The sequence below is a fragment of the Bos indicus genome, chromosome 26, assembly GCF_029378745.1.
Source record: "Bos indicus isolate NIAB-ARS_2022 breed Sahiwal x Tharparkar chromosome 26, NIAB-ARS_B.indTharparkar_mat_pri_1.0, whole genome shotgun sequence".
NCBI classification, from domain to species: domain Eukaryota; kingdom Metazoa; phylum Chordata; class Mammalia; order Artiodactyla; family Bovidae; genus Bos; species Bos indicus.
The window spans coordinates 5321126-5336343 of record NC_091785.1 but is presented as its reverse complement, the minus strand read 5'-3'; the positions used below and the strand labels follow the sequence as shown (position 1 = coordinate 5336343).

General features: G+C 35.7%; 1 protein-coding gene across 1 annotated transcript in view; it reads right to left on the bottom strand.

The window, feature by feature from the left end:
• The window catches only part of PCDH15 (protocadherin related 15), a 1036870-nt gene that overhangs the window by 282931 nt on the left and 738721 nt on the right, over positions 1-15218 (bottom strand). The window contains exons 17-18 of the mRNA XM_070780422.1: positions 9039-9132; positions 6228-6356 (exon numbers count right to left, since the gene is read on the bottom strand). Of these exons, the coding sequence (XP_070636523.1) occupies positions 6228-6356; positions 9039-9132 (223 nt within the window). The remainder of the gene's footprint in view (positions 1-6227; positions 6357-9038; positions 9133-15218) is intronic.

The following is a 15218-nucleotide window of genomic DNA, read 5'->3' as shown; positions in this document are numbered from 1 at the left end:
CACAATTGAAACTAGCACAACATTGTAAATCAACTATACTTCAATTTTTAAAGTTTATTTTTAATACTCTGATGAAACTTTTGTTCTGTGTAATCCATAAATATTGCTTCAGAAGTATTACCAATTAAATTAAGTTTGATACTACAATACTACCTTAATAAATAAAAAGTTCCTTCATTGAATTATTCATAATACTAAAACATTAGGGCTTCTCTGGTGGCTCAGATGGTAAAGAATCTGTCTACATTGCAGGGTTAGATCCTTGGGTCAGGAAGATCCCCTGGAGAAGGGAATGACTACCACTCCAGTAAGCTTGCCTGTTGAATCCCATGGACAGAGGAGCCTGGCTGGCTACAATTCATGGGGTCACAAAGAGTAGGACTCAACTGAGCAACTCACAAAATATTAGAACAAAAATTCAAAGTTGGTAACTCAAATTGAATATAACTAAGCATACATATTTTGGGTCTTAGTGCATCTTAATAATTTTGAATAGCAGATAAAATTAAATTTTATACAGGAGGGATTAGATCTGATAGAGTGCCTAAAGAACTATGGATGTAGGTTCATGGTATTGTATAGGAGGCGGTGAGTGATCTCCAAGAAAAAGAAATCAAAAAAGGCAAAATGGTTGTCTGAAGAAATCTTACAAATATCTGAGAAAAGGAGAAGAAAAAGGCAAAGGAGAAAAGGAAAGATACACCCATCTGAATGCAGAACTCCAAAGAATAGCAAAGAGAGATAAGAAAGGGTTCCTAAGTGAACAATGCAAAGAAATTTTCCCATTCTATGAAAAACTAGAGATGGGAAAGACTAGAGATCTCTTCAAGAAAATTAGAGATACCAAGGGAATACTTCATGCAAAGATGGGCACAATAAAGGACAGAAACAGTATGGACCTAACCAGAAGTGGAAGGTATTAAGAAGAAGTGGCAAGAATACACAGAACTACACACAAAAAAATGTTAATGACCCAGATAACCATATGGGGGCTTCCCTTGCAACTCAGTCGGTAAATATTCTGCCTGCAATGCAGGACACCGGGTTCTATTCCTGGGTCAGGAAGATCCCCTGAAGAAGGAAATGGCAAACCACACCATTATTCTTGCCTGGAGAATCCCATGGACTGAGGAGCCTGGCAGGCTAACGTCCATGGGGTTGCAAAAGTTGGACATGAATTAGTGAGTAAACCAGCACCATCAACCACCATAGTGGGACTCACTTAGAGCCAGACATCTGGAAGTATGAAGTCAAATGGGCCTTTGGAAGCATCACTACCAACAAAGCTAATGGAGGTGCTGGAATTTCAGCTGAGTTTTTTCAAATCCAAAAAGATGATGCTGTAAAAGTGCTGCATGCAATATGCCAGCAAATTTGGAAACCTCGGCAGTGACCACAAGACTGGAAAATGTCAGTTTCATTCCAATCCCAAAACAGGGCAATGCCCAAGAATGTTCAAACTATAGAACAACTGAACTCATTTCACATGTTAGCAAAATAATACTCAAAATTTTCCCAGCCAGTCTTGAACAGTATATGAACTGAAAAATTCCAGATTTTCGAGCTGGATTTAGAAAAGGCAGAGGAATCAGAAATCAAATTTCCAGCATCTGTTGGATCATAGAAAAAGCAAGAGGATTCCAGAAAAGCATCTACTGGTTCCTTGACTATGCTAAAATTTTTTATTCTGTGAATCACAACAGACTGTGGAAAATTCTTAAAGAGATGGTAACCAGACCCCCTTATCTGCGCCCTGGAGAACTTGTATGCAAGCCAAGAAGCAACAGTTAGAACCCAACATGTAACAATAGATGGGTTCAAAATTGTGAAAGGAGTATATCAAGGCTGTATATTGTTAACCTGCTTATTTAAATTCTATGCAGAGTACATCATGCAAAATGCTGGGCTGGTTGAAGCATAAGCTGGAAAAAGATTGCCAGGAGAAACATCAATAACCTCAGATATGCAGATGACACCACTTTTATGACAGAAAAGTGAAGAGTAACTAAAGAGCCTCTTAATGAAAGTGAAAGAGGAGAGTGAAAAAGCTGGCTTAAAACTCAACATTTAAAAAACAAAGACCATGGCAATCAGTCCCATCACCTCATGGCAAATAAATGGGGAAACAATGCAAATAGTGACAGACTTTATTTTCTTGGGCTCCAAAATCACTGCAGATGGTGACTGCAGCCATGGAATTAAAAGACACTTGCTCCTTGAAAGAAACACTATATGACAAACCCAGACACCATATTAAAAAGCAGAGACTACTTTGCCGACAAAGGTCCATCTAGTCAAAGCTATGGTTTTTCCAGTAGTCATGTATGGATGTGAAAGTTAAGCCATAAAGAAGTCTGAACACCAAAGAATCGATGCTTTTGAGCTCTGGTGTTGGAGAAGACTCTTGAGAGACCCTTGCACTGCAAGGAGATCAAACCAGTCAATTCTAAAGGAAATCAATCCTGAATATTCATTAGAAGGACTGATGCTAAAGCTGAAGCTCCAATACTTTGATCACCTTATGCAAAGAGCTGAAGATTGAAGGCTGGAGGAGGAGGGGATGACAGAGGATGAAATGGTTGTGTGGCATCACGGACTCAATGGACATGAGTTTGAGCAAGCTTCGGGCGTTGGTGAAGAACAGGGAAGCCTGGCATTCTGCAGTCGATGGGGATGCCAAGAGTAAACATGACTGAGCGACTGAACAACAACAAAAATAACAACTTGAGCCATTTAATGAAATTAATGTATTATATAATTATCATTAGGTAAAAACAAGAGACCATTACAAGGCATCAAAATTCCATTTTTTGAAAATTACAACTTCTCTGGAACTGTGCTGAATCAGTTGGATGCACCTTCTTTGGTTATCTTCCTTCTCCTTTGTACTTTCAAACTCATTTTAGTCTTTATGAAAACATGCTATTGCCTGAAAATCAGGACAATATTGCTTTATCAAATTGTGAGTGCTGAAGTCTATATTTCAATTTTTAATGCTGAAAAGTTATAGAGATCATTTCATATCAAGTTTAAGAACTAAAAGATAATAAAGAAAAATTAATGCTACAATTCTTTCAAGATAAAGAATCCCTAGGAAAAGTGGCAAGAAAAGTTAAAAGAAAGAAAAAAATTAAATTAAAAATCAATCAGCATGCTAATATCTATGTACGTGTTATGAGCTGTGGGCTCATATGTGTTATTCCCTATGGGCTTTACTTAGCTCTCCAATGCTAATTAAATTAAAAGAAATGGAAAGATAAGTTTCCTAAATTTCCAATATCTGTTTATTTTATCTGAATACTTGCTAAATATAATCAAAAATTTGTACAGTTGTTTTCAAAGTGGCATCCTAGAGTGACAACTGTAACTTAATTTTCATTATGATTAGAATATTATATTAGTTCAAGCTTCAATGTCTGGATTATTATATTTGCCTTCCAATTCAGCTTTCTGGATTTATAACCTCCTATTACAATCTACTCAGGAGTAATCATTATAACATAATAATCTAGTGGTGCCCCATCTCAGACCCTCTAGAGGTTCCCTCAGCACCTATATGGCACAGAGAAACATTTATGATACGGCATAATTTACTTAATATAATTATGACATTGTCCATTCTGTCACCTTTCTTTTGAAAGGAAACCCCTATCCCCTCCCATTTTCCTTCTCACCAGTATGCATCCTTCATGAGTCAGCTTCAACATCACCCTCTTTCTCTGTTTTCAGCACATGCCCCTCATAGATTTAGTCACTTTGTTTGATTGGTTTAACAGAAGCTGTCAATGGCCCACGCATGTTCCTCAGAGTAAGTATTCACTCTGGTCAACTACCCTCTGCTAGTAACTGCAGTCTCACTGAACAGCCTTATATCAGAGTTGCAGAGAACTCGTTGCTTGGAGGCAGGAAGTGCAGAAAATATGCCCCCATCCACAGCATCACTGACCAAGAACTCTCAGGTTTTAGTGTGTGAAATTACCAGTCTCATCACTCTCAGGATCAGTAACTCTGGGGAACACAGTTTTGTGTCATTTCCCAGAATTTTCCCTGTGGATTAAGTTCTAGTTCTCTTAATTGTAGCTGGTTAACTGTCTAGTCAAGGCTATGGTTTTTCCAGTGGTCATGTATGGATGTGAGAGTTGGACTGTGAAGAAAGTTGAGTGCCAAAGAATTGATGCTTTTGAACTGTGGTGTTGGAGAAGACTCTTGAGAGTCCCTTGGACTGCAAGGAGATCCAGCCAGTCCATTCTAAAGGAGATCAGTCCTGGGTGTTCTTTGGAAGGACTGATGCTAAAGCTGAAACTCCAATACTTTGGCTACCTCATGAGAAGAGTTGACTCATTGGAAAAGACTCTGATGCTGGAGGGATTGGGGGCAGGAGGAGAAGGGGACAACAGAGGATGAGATGGCTGGATGGCATCACCAACTCAACGGACATGAGTTTGGGTGAACTCCGGGAGTTAGTGATAGACAGGGAGGCCTGGCGTGCTGCGATTCATGGGGTCGCAAAGAGTCGGACACGACTGAGTGACTGAACTGAACTGAACTGAACTGCGATTCCTTTATTGGCTTCCATCTCTTCTCTGCCTCACTTCCACTTCCTCACTTCCCCACTAGTATTACTTTAAGGTCTCAGACAGAAACTATTTATACCTGAAACTTTGTCTCTAGGTTTTTTTTTTTTTCTTCTTCTTCTTTTCCTTATAGAATCCACAGTAAAACTTTCAAACCAGAAGTATCGTGTGGGATTCTGGAGTTGAATGGCATGTTGGCCATATGACATAAAGACCACCTGGCATGTTGTAACAAAAAAATTACAAGACTCTCTCTTGTGGTGAAGTAGAAAGGTGTAAGGGGATACATGCCTCTCATCAGGTTCTCCAGGATTTGAGAACTATAGTGACACTCATAATGACAATGACTACTGAGTTGGTGGTTTTGCAAGTATTGTCAGTGCTCTCAGAAAAAGAACTGATGAGCCCAAGCCTAAATAAGAAGTTCTCCATGACAGTATTTAAAGACACTCTCCTTTTTTAAAGTTAGAGAGGAGACTGGACTGAAAAAATGGACCTTTTGTTTGACTGTAATAGTAGTTGACTTGTAGATACTTACTGCAAAGCAACAGCAAATCTCTTTTTTATAACTCCAAGGTCTGAGAGGAAAAAGGTAGGATCCTAAAACCTGAACTTGGGAAGGAAAGTGTATTGTTTTTTTTGTGCAGAGATCACATAGATGCCTTATCTGAGATTAGCACTCCAAAATACATGTATGTTCCTTCAAAATTTTCCTTCATCTTATGGTTTCTAGACCACTTGTGTTCAAGACCAGACATGCCCTAACTGAAAAAGCATTGTCTCTGATTTAAGAAAAGTAGGATTATTCATGAAAAGGGTAACAAAAACTGGCTAATATTTCCAGTTAGAAATTAAGAGAACATATCTAGGAATGAGTGTTGAGTACACTGGACAGGAATGCGTCTGAAATATAAGGTACGCTTGTTATTTAGTCACTAAGTCGTGTCTGACTCTTTTGCAACCCTATGGACTGTAACCTGCCAGGGACCTCTGTCCATGAGATTTTCCAGACAAGAATACTTGAGTGGGTTGCCATTTCCTTCTCCAGATTATCTTCAAGGAGGAGGGATCGAACCTGAATCTCCTGCATTGGCAGGTGGATTCTTTACCACTGAGCCACCAGGGAAACCCATAAGGTACACAGGAGATGCTAAAAATATGTTTACACAAGCAAATGACTTTACATTTAAACATTTGTGTTTTGGGTGCAATGCCAAATTTATTCTTAATGGTGCTACTAGCGCCACCTGGGAAGCCTGTGGATAATTACATGCGTCTCTAAAAAATCTTGTAATTTCAGAAAATAAAAATATATATTAAATAGGAAAATAATACTCTCAAATAAATCAATGTTTAAATTACACAATGGTCATAAAATGTAAATCAACAAACTTAAAAACTTAAACGGAAATGCACACAATATGATTAATTAAAAAAAAAAAGTCTTGAAAGTTATCCAGCACAGTGATCAAAGATGAATGCACTTTATTACCATCTTGCCTTATGCCCAAGTGATTTTACTGACAGCTTTCAAATCATTCTGATGTCCATCATTTAACACCTGGCATTAGTTGAATCTCTTTTCCAATTAAAGTGTAAAAAGTTTACTCACGTATAAATAATACATTTAAGATACGTACATACTCCACTTACCCTGACTTGACCCACAAAGGCATTGGCTTCTTCTTCTACCACTGACAGATTTCTGGGCAGATAGGGATCAAAGACTGGTGCGTTGTCATTGACATCTGTCACCACCACGTTTACCGTGGCAGTCGAGGTCTTAAAGAAAAAAAAAAAAGTGATTAAATGTGAGAGGAGGTATTTTTATTTTGATGTCAGTTAATTGGTTATCTGGGCATTTGTCTATCTGAAAAGCATTTCATTACCATTCCTATTCCTTAGCTTTCCAAAAAAAGACAAGGAAAAAAAGGAAGCTCGCAATCTTCAAACACCTCAAAAATAAATAAATAAATAAAAGTCAGATGGGAAAAACAAATGATGACATTAAAGGGCAAGCATCTTCTTGAAAATGTCAAGTATTTCCTGGAGGCTTACCTTCAGAAAGTGCTTTTACCTTTATCTTGTTCACATTTTATGGATGGTAAGCTTTTATTTATATACACATGCACCTCTTTTTTCTCTGAAATGTAACATTTCTGGAGTTTTTACCATGTACATGTTGCACTGTTCAAAAATATAACTAGTACATTATAAGATAACATGGTATACCAAATGGGTATTTTCAGATAAGGAAATACTACCAGAAAATACTACATTAGTAATTTTCTAGATACACATCTAAACCAAAAGTTTGAGTATCATACACTGCAAATTAAAAAAAAAAAAAAAACCTTATGGTTATACAGCCTAAGGAAATGGTAAGTGCACAACCCTACCAGTGGTATGTACTTCCTGGTTAAAAGGTGAAATCCCTGGCCTGATGCAACCTGAGACTATAATTTAGGTCAATGACTTTTGCATAATCAAGGAACATCTTCATACCTGATGCACATGGAAACTGCTCTTTCTAATCAAAGCCTGAGTATAGTTTATGACCTCCACCCATCTCTGTCACATGGTGGGGAAGATCACAGAAGGCTGAGACCAAAATCAGACAAAGCGAGGATGCTAGTCTGGAAAATGAAAAACCCATAACAGGCAAATAATAAGTAGGAGGAAAAAGCAGGACGAAACTATCATGGGTGAATTATTTACATTTCTTTTTATAAAATACAAAAAATTATCCTAATCTGTTTAAGTAAGGTGGGTGAAAGACTAGAGAACTGAACATAAAGAAATGACTTAAAGAAAGTGAATCTGAAGAAATTTTGCAGTGGTCATGGGACTATGGATGTCAAAAAACTGGATTTCCCAGATAATGACTATGGTGTGATAACTCACCTAAAACCAGATATCTTGGAGTGCAAAGTCAAGTAGGACTTGGGAAGCAACCCTATGAACCAAGTTAGTGGAGGTGGTGGAATTCAAGCTGAGAAATGTCAAGTCCTAAAAGATGATGCTGTTGAAGTGCTGTATTCAACATGCCAGCAAATTTGGAAAACTCAGCAGTGGCCACAAACTAGAAAAAGTCAGTTTTCATTCCAATGTCAAAGAAAGACAATGCCAAAAAATGTGCAAACTACCACACAATTGCACTCATTTCACACCCTAACAAAGAAATACCCCAAATTCTCCAAGCTAGACTTCAACAGTTTGTAAACCAAGAACTTCCAGATGTTCAACCTGCCTTTTAGAAAAGGCAGAGAAACCAGAGATCAAATTGCCAACATCTGTTGGATCATAGAAAAAGCAAGAGAATTACAGAACATCTACTTCTGCTTCACTGACTACGCTAAAGCATGTGACTTGTGTATCGCAACAAACTGTGGAAAGTTCTTGAAGAGATGGGAATACCAGACCACCTTACCTGCCTCCCATGAAACATATATGCAGCTCAAGAAGTAAGTTAGAACTGTCATGGAACAATGGACTGGCTCAAAATTGGGAAAGGAGTATGTCAAGGCTGTATATTATCACCCTGCTTATTTAACTTATATGCATAGTACATCATGCGAAAAGCTGGGCTGGATGAAGCACAAGCTGGAATCAAGACTGCTGGGAGAAATAACAACAAATTCAGATATGCAGATGACACCACTAATGGCAGAAAGTGAAGAGGAACCAAAGAGTCTCTTGGTGAAGAGAGGACAGTGAAAAAACTGGCTTAAAACTCAATATTCAAAAACGAAGATTATGGCATTAGGGTCCCATCATTTCATGCCAAAGCAATGGGGAAAAAATGGAAACAGTGACAGACCTCATTTTGGGGAGCCCCAAAATCACTGCAGGTGGTGACTGCAACCACGAAATTAAAAGACACTTGCTCTTTGGAAGTAAAGCTGTGACAAACCTAGACAGCATATTGAAAAGCAGAGACATTGTTTTGCTGACAAAGGTCTGTCTAGTCAAAGCTATATTTTCCAGTAGTCAAATAACCTGTGGAAACAGTCAACTTGGTTTCCTAAGTGCTTCACCATATTTATACACAAATTACCTTCCACCCACTGTCCCCTGACCTCAAAAAAGTGACAACAAGGTATTAAATGGTAAAAGACCTGCCAGGCTGAGCTGGTGATAGACGCAATGAAATACATCTTACACTAAGTTAGATTTAACTTTCCTCATAAATTGGGTAAGAAAGCTAATCCCAGGTGTCTATTATTCTATCAAGTCAAAAGTTTCAGCTGCATAACAAGTTCAGAGTATAGTTTCATCAGTTAAAAGAGCTCATTCAAGAAGAAAAACACTTCGAGTAATTTTAAGCAGCTTTTCCAAGTGAAAAAAAAAAGATTAATTCACTAATTAATGGTTGTAACAAACCATTTCAGAGAGTAGAACTATAAGGTTTTCTCAATTTCTTTAGTACTATTTTTAAAACCCTTTCCCCAAGAGAGTACTCACCCCATCTGGCCTGCCATCAGAAGCAATGATGATCAGAATGTAGCGGTCAGTGCTCTCCCTGTCCAGGGCTTTCCCTAAGGTTAGAATCCCAGTACTAGTGACAGAGAAAACAAACAAACAGATGAGGCACAAAAAGATATTACATCACTGGGAGTCTTCCTACTAGTGTGAACTACTCTTGATAGTTTCTTTTTTTCCCCCTTCCACAAACATAGCTTGTGTATTTAAGATGTTTGTTTCTAGGATTCATGCTGAAAATTGAAAAAGGCTTTTAAAGCTGTTGAGCTTCTTAGAAATAATGAAAAATTGCCAAACTAAATAAGGTAACTGGGTTGATTCTATAGCCTCCAAGGGTTGGGGGCGAGGGGGTGGTGGATATTGCCTAATTCATCCTAGAAAGAAAGATATCTATCTTGTTGTGATTATTTCCAAGGTAAAAGAGTCCATTAATCTTTAGCAGTTCCAAAATCCTATGAGTAAAGAAGTCATTTTTTTAATCTAGCAATATATCACCACTCCCATTCATTGTCACATATGTGACCACTATGGAAATGCAAATATCTACATTTCACCTGTGATAAAACTTAGAGATTAAAATTTATTTTTCCTTTTTTTTAAACAAATTTCAATATGACTGAGGCTTATTGTAGAAAATTGGAAAATACACAGTAGAATTATCAAAATTTTCACAGATATTGTGGGTTATTTTTTAGTATTTCTTTTTTATTTTCTATTATAACCATATTTAAATACATTATAATTACTTTCAAAAGAGCACTTAGGCTTCATAATTACATTCTTTTCAAGATAATATAACTTTATGAGCACTCATTCTCTCATTTTATATTTTATAAAAACAAATGCTTTTGTTGATATACTACAATTTAACCATTTTGTTATTCTCTTAAGATTTAGACATTTCTTAAGCATTGTGTATAATGGGAGATGATCAGCCTTTGTGAAAATTCTCATACTTAGAGTATTTTTAAATCAACCTTTTCACTGTTTAGAATACATACTTTGAAACATTTAAGATTTTATCCTCCCAAGTAATTTGTTTTATAACAGTCTGTCACTTATAATGTTCTTTAAAACAAATTCTACATTTATGTCTTAGATATTCCAGTTTAATATTGTGTATGACGTTTTAATTAAGGCCTAATAAGCATCTACTTTGAGGAGAGGTTACATTGATTTAACAAAACATTAAAATATTCAAGTATAAAAGCACATTGTTTCTGATAGATAAAAAGCTTTCATTTTAATGCAAATGCTTTTGTCCCTACAGTGAAATTTAAACAATTTGCACCACATATGCTAGTTGAGTACAAAGAGTCAATGCCAAGGAATCAAGATCAGAGTTTCAGTTATTCTATTTGTTTTATTGTTGTTATTGATATGGATTAAAAACAAATGTTTTAAACATATGTTATGACTATAAAAAATTGACTTTGCATCTGGTGCATCTTAAAATGTTTTGTTAAATAACTGAAAACCAATTCCCAGAGTAGTTCATAATAATCAGGTTTGGATCAACTTCCCACACCAAATGGTTTGAATAATCTCATTCTAAAATGACATTCAAAGAGAAAAGTAAGGCATTTATTACTTCTGAGACTTATTCACAAGTTAACTTAAGAAATAGAAAACCTGAAAACTTAATCCACAGTACAATGAAAGGAAGAAAAAAAATTGAGTTATTGTTTTCCATTTTCCTCCTCAGTTTAAAGTTCAAGACTATATCATTCCTTGTATATTAAATTAGAGAATCACTAGAAATTTATATTTCATAAGAATTTAGAGCCATATTATACCTAAATAGCTTATTTTTCATGGCCTCGTGATTATTATGGAAATAGTCCTTTGCTTAAGATGATATGTGCCTTGTGTTCCAGTGTAGTAGAGACAGGATACTTGTGAGATGGAAAAATAGAGAAAGAATAGGTAATTGTCTTTTGGTATTTATAGCTGTAAGACTAGTTTATGAGTCCGCACAAGCATCCTTTCATGAAATTCCAGAAATAACTGGAAAGGAGGACTCTGCTATCTGCTGGATGGAAGCTATAGGGCACAATACATTAGGCTACATTTAGGAATGTAGCAAATCTTATCAGTAATATACTAAAAATACGTAAGACTCCCTCCTGGTAAAACATCAGTAATAGTGCTAATTGAATTTTACATAATTGAAAATCTATTGCACAGGACAAAATCAGTAAAAATGGTGACCCAGACAGCTTGAAGAGATGTTTCAACACTCTCTAAAGAAGTGTCGAAAAATGAAGCATCTTTGATAGGACTCTAGAAAATAGTCAAACATTGACAGCGCCCAAATGGAGGTAGATTTAAGGAAAAGGGAACTTTAAAAATTGCTAATAATAAAGATTTGTTCCCTTTTTACTCATCCTTGCCCCATCTCTTCCTGACTTAGAGTGGTCTTAAAAATGGTGATCAGCACCCCTAGTGTGATACTCTAGTCCTTGTGTCTGAGGCAGCAAAACTACCCTTATTCACAAAGTATTGGATTTGTCTATTCCAACTGGTCTTAAAGGCTGCCTGAAGGGATAACATAGCTTTTGTCTTCGTTTTGCCTAAAAAGCAGAATTCACTCAAGGCGAAAAAGCAGTGGGTATTCCTGGAAAACAGTGTAAGTCAGGGAGCAATCTGCAGTCACCTAAGGCAACAGATTGTGTTTGAGGCATAAGAAAACCAAAAGCCTGGAATGGAAAACTGAGTAGAGACTTTCTTGGAAATTTAGGGCATTCAAAAATGCCTAAGTATACTGGTAAATAGAATTGAGAGTCCGTATATGAACCTATATGTCTGTGACCAAATGATTTTCAAAAGAATGCCAAGATCATTCAATAGTGAAAGAAAAGTCTCTTCAACAAATGATTGCTGGGGCAACAGGAGCTCTACATGCAAAAGAATGTATTAAAAAACCATACTAAAAAAACTCAAAATGGATCAACAATCTATATGTAAGTACTGAAACCATAAAACTCTTAGACAAAAACATAGAAATAAATCATGATTTGGAGTTTGACAATGGAATCTTAAATATGATAACAAAAGCATGAAGAGCAAGAGGAAAAACTATATGTTGGACTTCCTCAAAGTTAATTTTTTGTGTATGAAACTATAATATCAATAAAGTGAAAAAATCCTACAAAATGGAGAAAATATTTACAAGTCATATATCTGATAAGAGTCAGTTCCCCACATACATAAAGGACTTGGTACAACTCAAAAACAAAAGAAAAAAACAATTCAATTAAAAAATAGGTAAAGGATTTGAATAGGTATTTCTCCAAAGAAGATACACAAATAGCAGATAAGCACATGAAAACATGCTCAACATCATTAGTCATCAGGGAAATAACAAATCAAAATTACAATGAAATAGTACTTCATACTCACTAGGGTGGCTACAATTAACAAAACAGGTGGGAAAAATAATGTGTTGATGAAAACACGGAGGCATAAAAACCCTTCTACATTGCTGGTGGGAATGTAAAAAGGTTCAGTCACTATGGAAAACAGTTTGACAGTTCCTCAAAAAGTAAATAATTACAATATTATGACCCAGCAGTTACAATTCTGGGTATATATTCAAAAGAACTGAAAAAAGTTGCTTAGTATTGAAAAGTACACACACACACACACACACACACACACACACACATATACAGTATCAACAATAGCCAAAACAGAAAAGCAGTCCAAATTTTCACCAATGTATGAATGGATAAGCAAATTGCTGTGTATACATGTAACAGAATATTATGCAGTTGTAAAAAGAAATGAAGTACAGAGACACGGTTCAACATGGAAGAACTCTGAAATCTTTAGGCCTAGTGAAAAAAAAGACACAAAATGTCACCTATTGTGTCCTTCTGTTTATAGGAAATATCTGAAATAAAAAAATACATAGAAGTTGCACATAATTAGGTGATTGCCAGTGGCCGAGGAGAAGGGCAAGTAGGGAGTAACTGCTTAACGGGTTTGTGTTTCCTTTTGGGATGATGACCATGTTATGGAATTAGACAGAACTGATAGTTGTAGAACATTGTGAGTCTACTAAATGCCACTGAATTTCTGACTTTAAAATAGTTAATTTTATACTATGTGAATTTAACCTGAATTATATTAACTATATTGCACAGAATTCCCTCACCAAATACTAAGGCTATAGTCCTAAAATGTACTGTGTTTGAGAAAACCAAGCTCTTTTAGACAATGAATTGGTTTGCCAAAGCATAAAAATTGTGTTCAAATGTTGTTTATACAATGTAGATTAAAAATAGTAGAGGGTATTTACTGCTAAAGCGTATCTACTGCCAAACAAACCAACCTGCTATTTTAGTGTTCATTTTCTCCAAATGCATAATTTATTAGGAACTAATACCCCACCAGCATAATTGTGCACTGACAGAGATTATCTCACAGGTTTCATGCTTTGTGTTCTATTCTTCCTTTAATCTTTTTCAATACATTCTACTAGTTGTGATTAACATTATTTACTCTTACAAGTGTCTGTCTTTCACAGACTCATCATGCTGATATGGGCATCATTTTTTCAGGCCTTAAAATGATAGAGATGTTAGAGTGTACTTCAAAATGTGTAATTGTTTCTAGTTTGATATGGCATTCCATGTTAAGCAGTAATTAGTGATTAACAAATACAGACCAATAGAAAGAGTTAGATACTGGTAGTAGTTTAGGGAGAAAGATGATGGAGACATGAACTAGTAGTGTGAAAAGGATGACTGAGTATGTATTTTGAGAGTAGAGCTGACAGAAAAAAAATGCATATCATCTTTCTTATATATTAATCTTCAGTGTAGTTTAAATTGACATGAAAAACATAATCAAGCTTTAAATATAGTGTCAAATTTAATTAGTCACAAAGAAAGAAATAAAAATGCCAGTGAAGATGTAAAATCTTCAAAGACAATTCTAACAAGGGGCAGAAATAACTCTGGCTTATTCTATTTAGCACTTAGCGTTTAAGTGTTACATCACATGCCTTGTGCTACAATGGTGATAATCAATAAGAATTCCTCAATCTCCTGCAATAAATAACTTATATATTGGTCATAATAGTTACAGAGGAAGTTTCTTTACATCTTGCTTAAATGTTTACTTAATAGTGAATGTTTGCTGAACAAATATTTGATGAATAATATACTAGAACAGACACAAAGTTATTAATGCATTATGCTGCAGAACCATAAAGATCTAACCATTTAATACATGGTGCTAAATGATCTGCATAATGGATGATTGTTCTCTTTAAGGAACAAGGATTTTTCTGTAAAGAAGTTTTTTCCCTGGCCATATGACTAATCCACTAATCTAATTAAAACACATATAACAATTCAACACTTAGTCAATCCGTACTAGCATTGAGATTCATTACTACTAACATTTTTAACAAATTATAAAAATGTTTTGGTATATTTTTATTTCAATGGAGAAAAGATAAATTAATGGTATCATAATGATTATTGCTAACAATGGCATTATAGAATAAAATAATATAATGTTTAATATAAACAATAAGCATGTACTTTTTTTGTTTTAAGAAGGAAAATGTAACCAAGATCACTACTTAGATGAATTGAAGCATCTGATAAGAGAGAACATAAATTGTTTTCTATTATTTTTGGAGGGAGTACCCGAATTATTCAAATCCTTAAAACTTACACAGAAGTGGTGATGCAAATTTGCACAAGTATCCCAGAAGTATCAAAGAAAGCAGGAATTAAAGTATCAATTTTCTTCCATTTCAAATGTGTTGAAATATATTGCTAAGGGTCTAGACCAGCCTATACATATCAATGGGAATAAGAGCAATGTGTTGGCTGAAATAAAATCACCATAAGATAAAAGGCAATGTGCTCAGTGTACAGATCCTGAATCAAGAATGGTCATTGAAAGAGACCATGCAATCATCATAGAGACCTGACCTATTCTAGCTGCCTGGAAGCAGTTTGCATTCAAGGATATTTCTGTCTGATTAGCTCAATTCAGACAAAGAGGACGCTGCATTTGTATCTTTCACACCTTAAAGAACCTCTGATTCTCAGTTAGGTTTTTGTCTGTTTGGCCTCAAAATCACAAATGAGAAAGTAGAAGAGAACCACTTGCTACGGTAGCAGCATGAGTGAGAGTGTC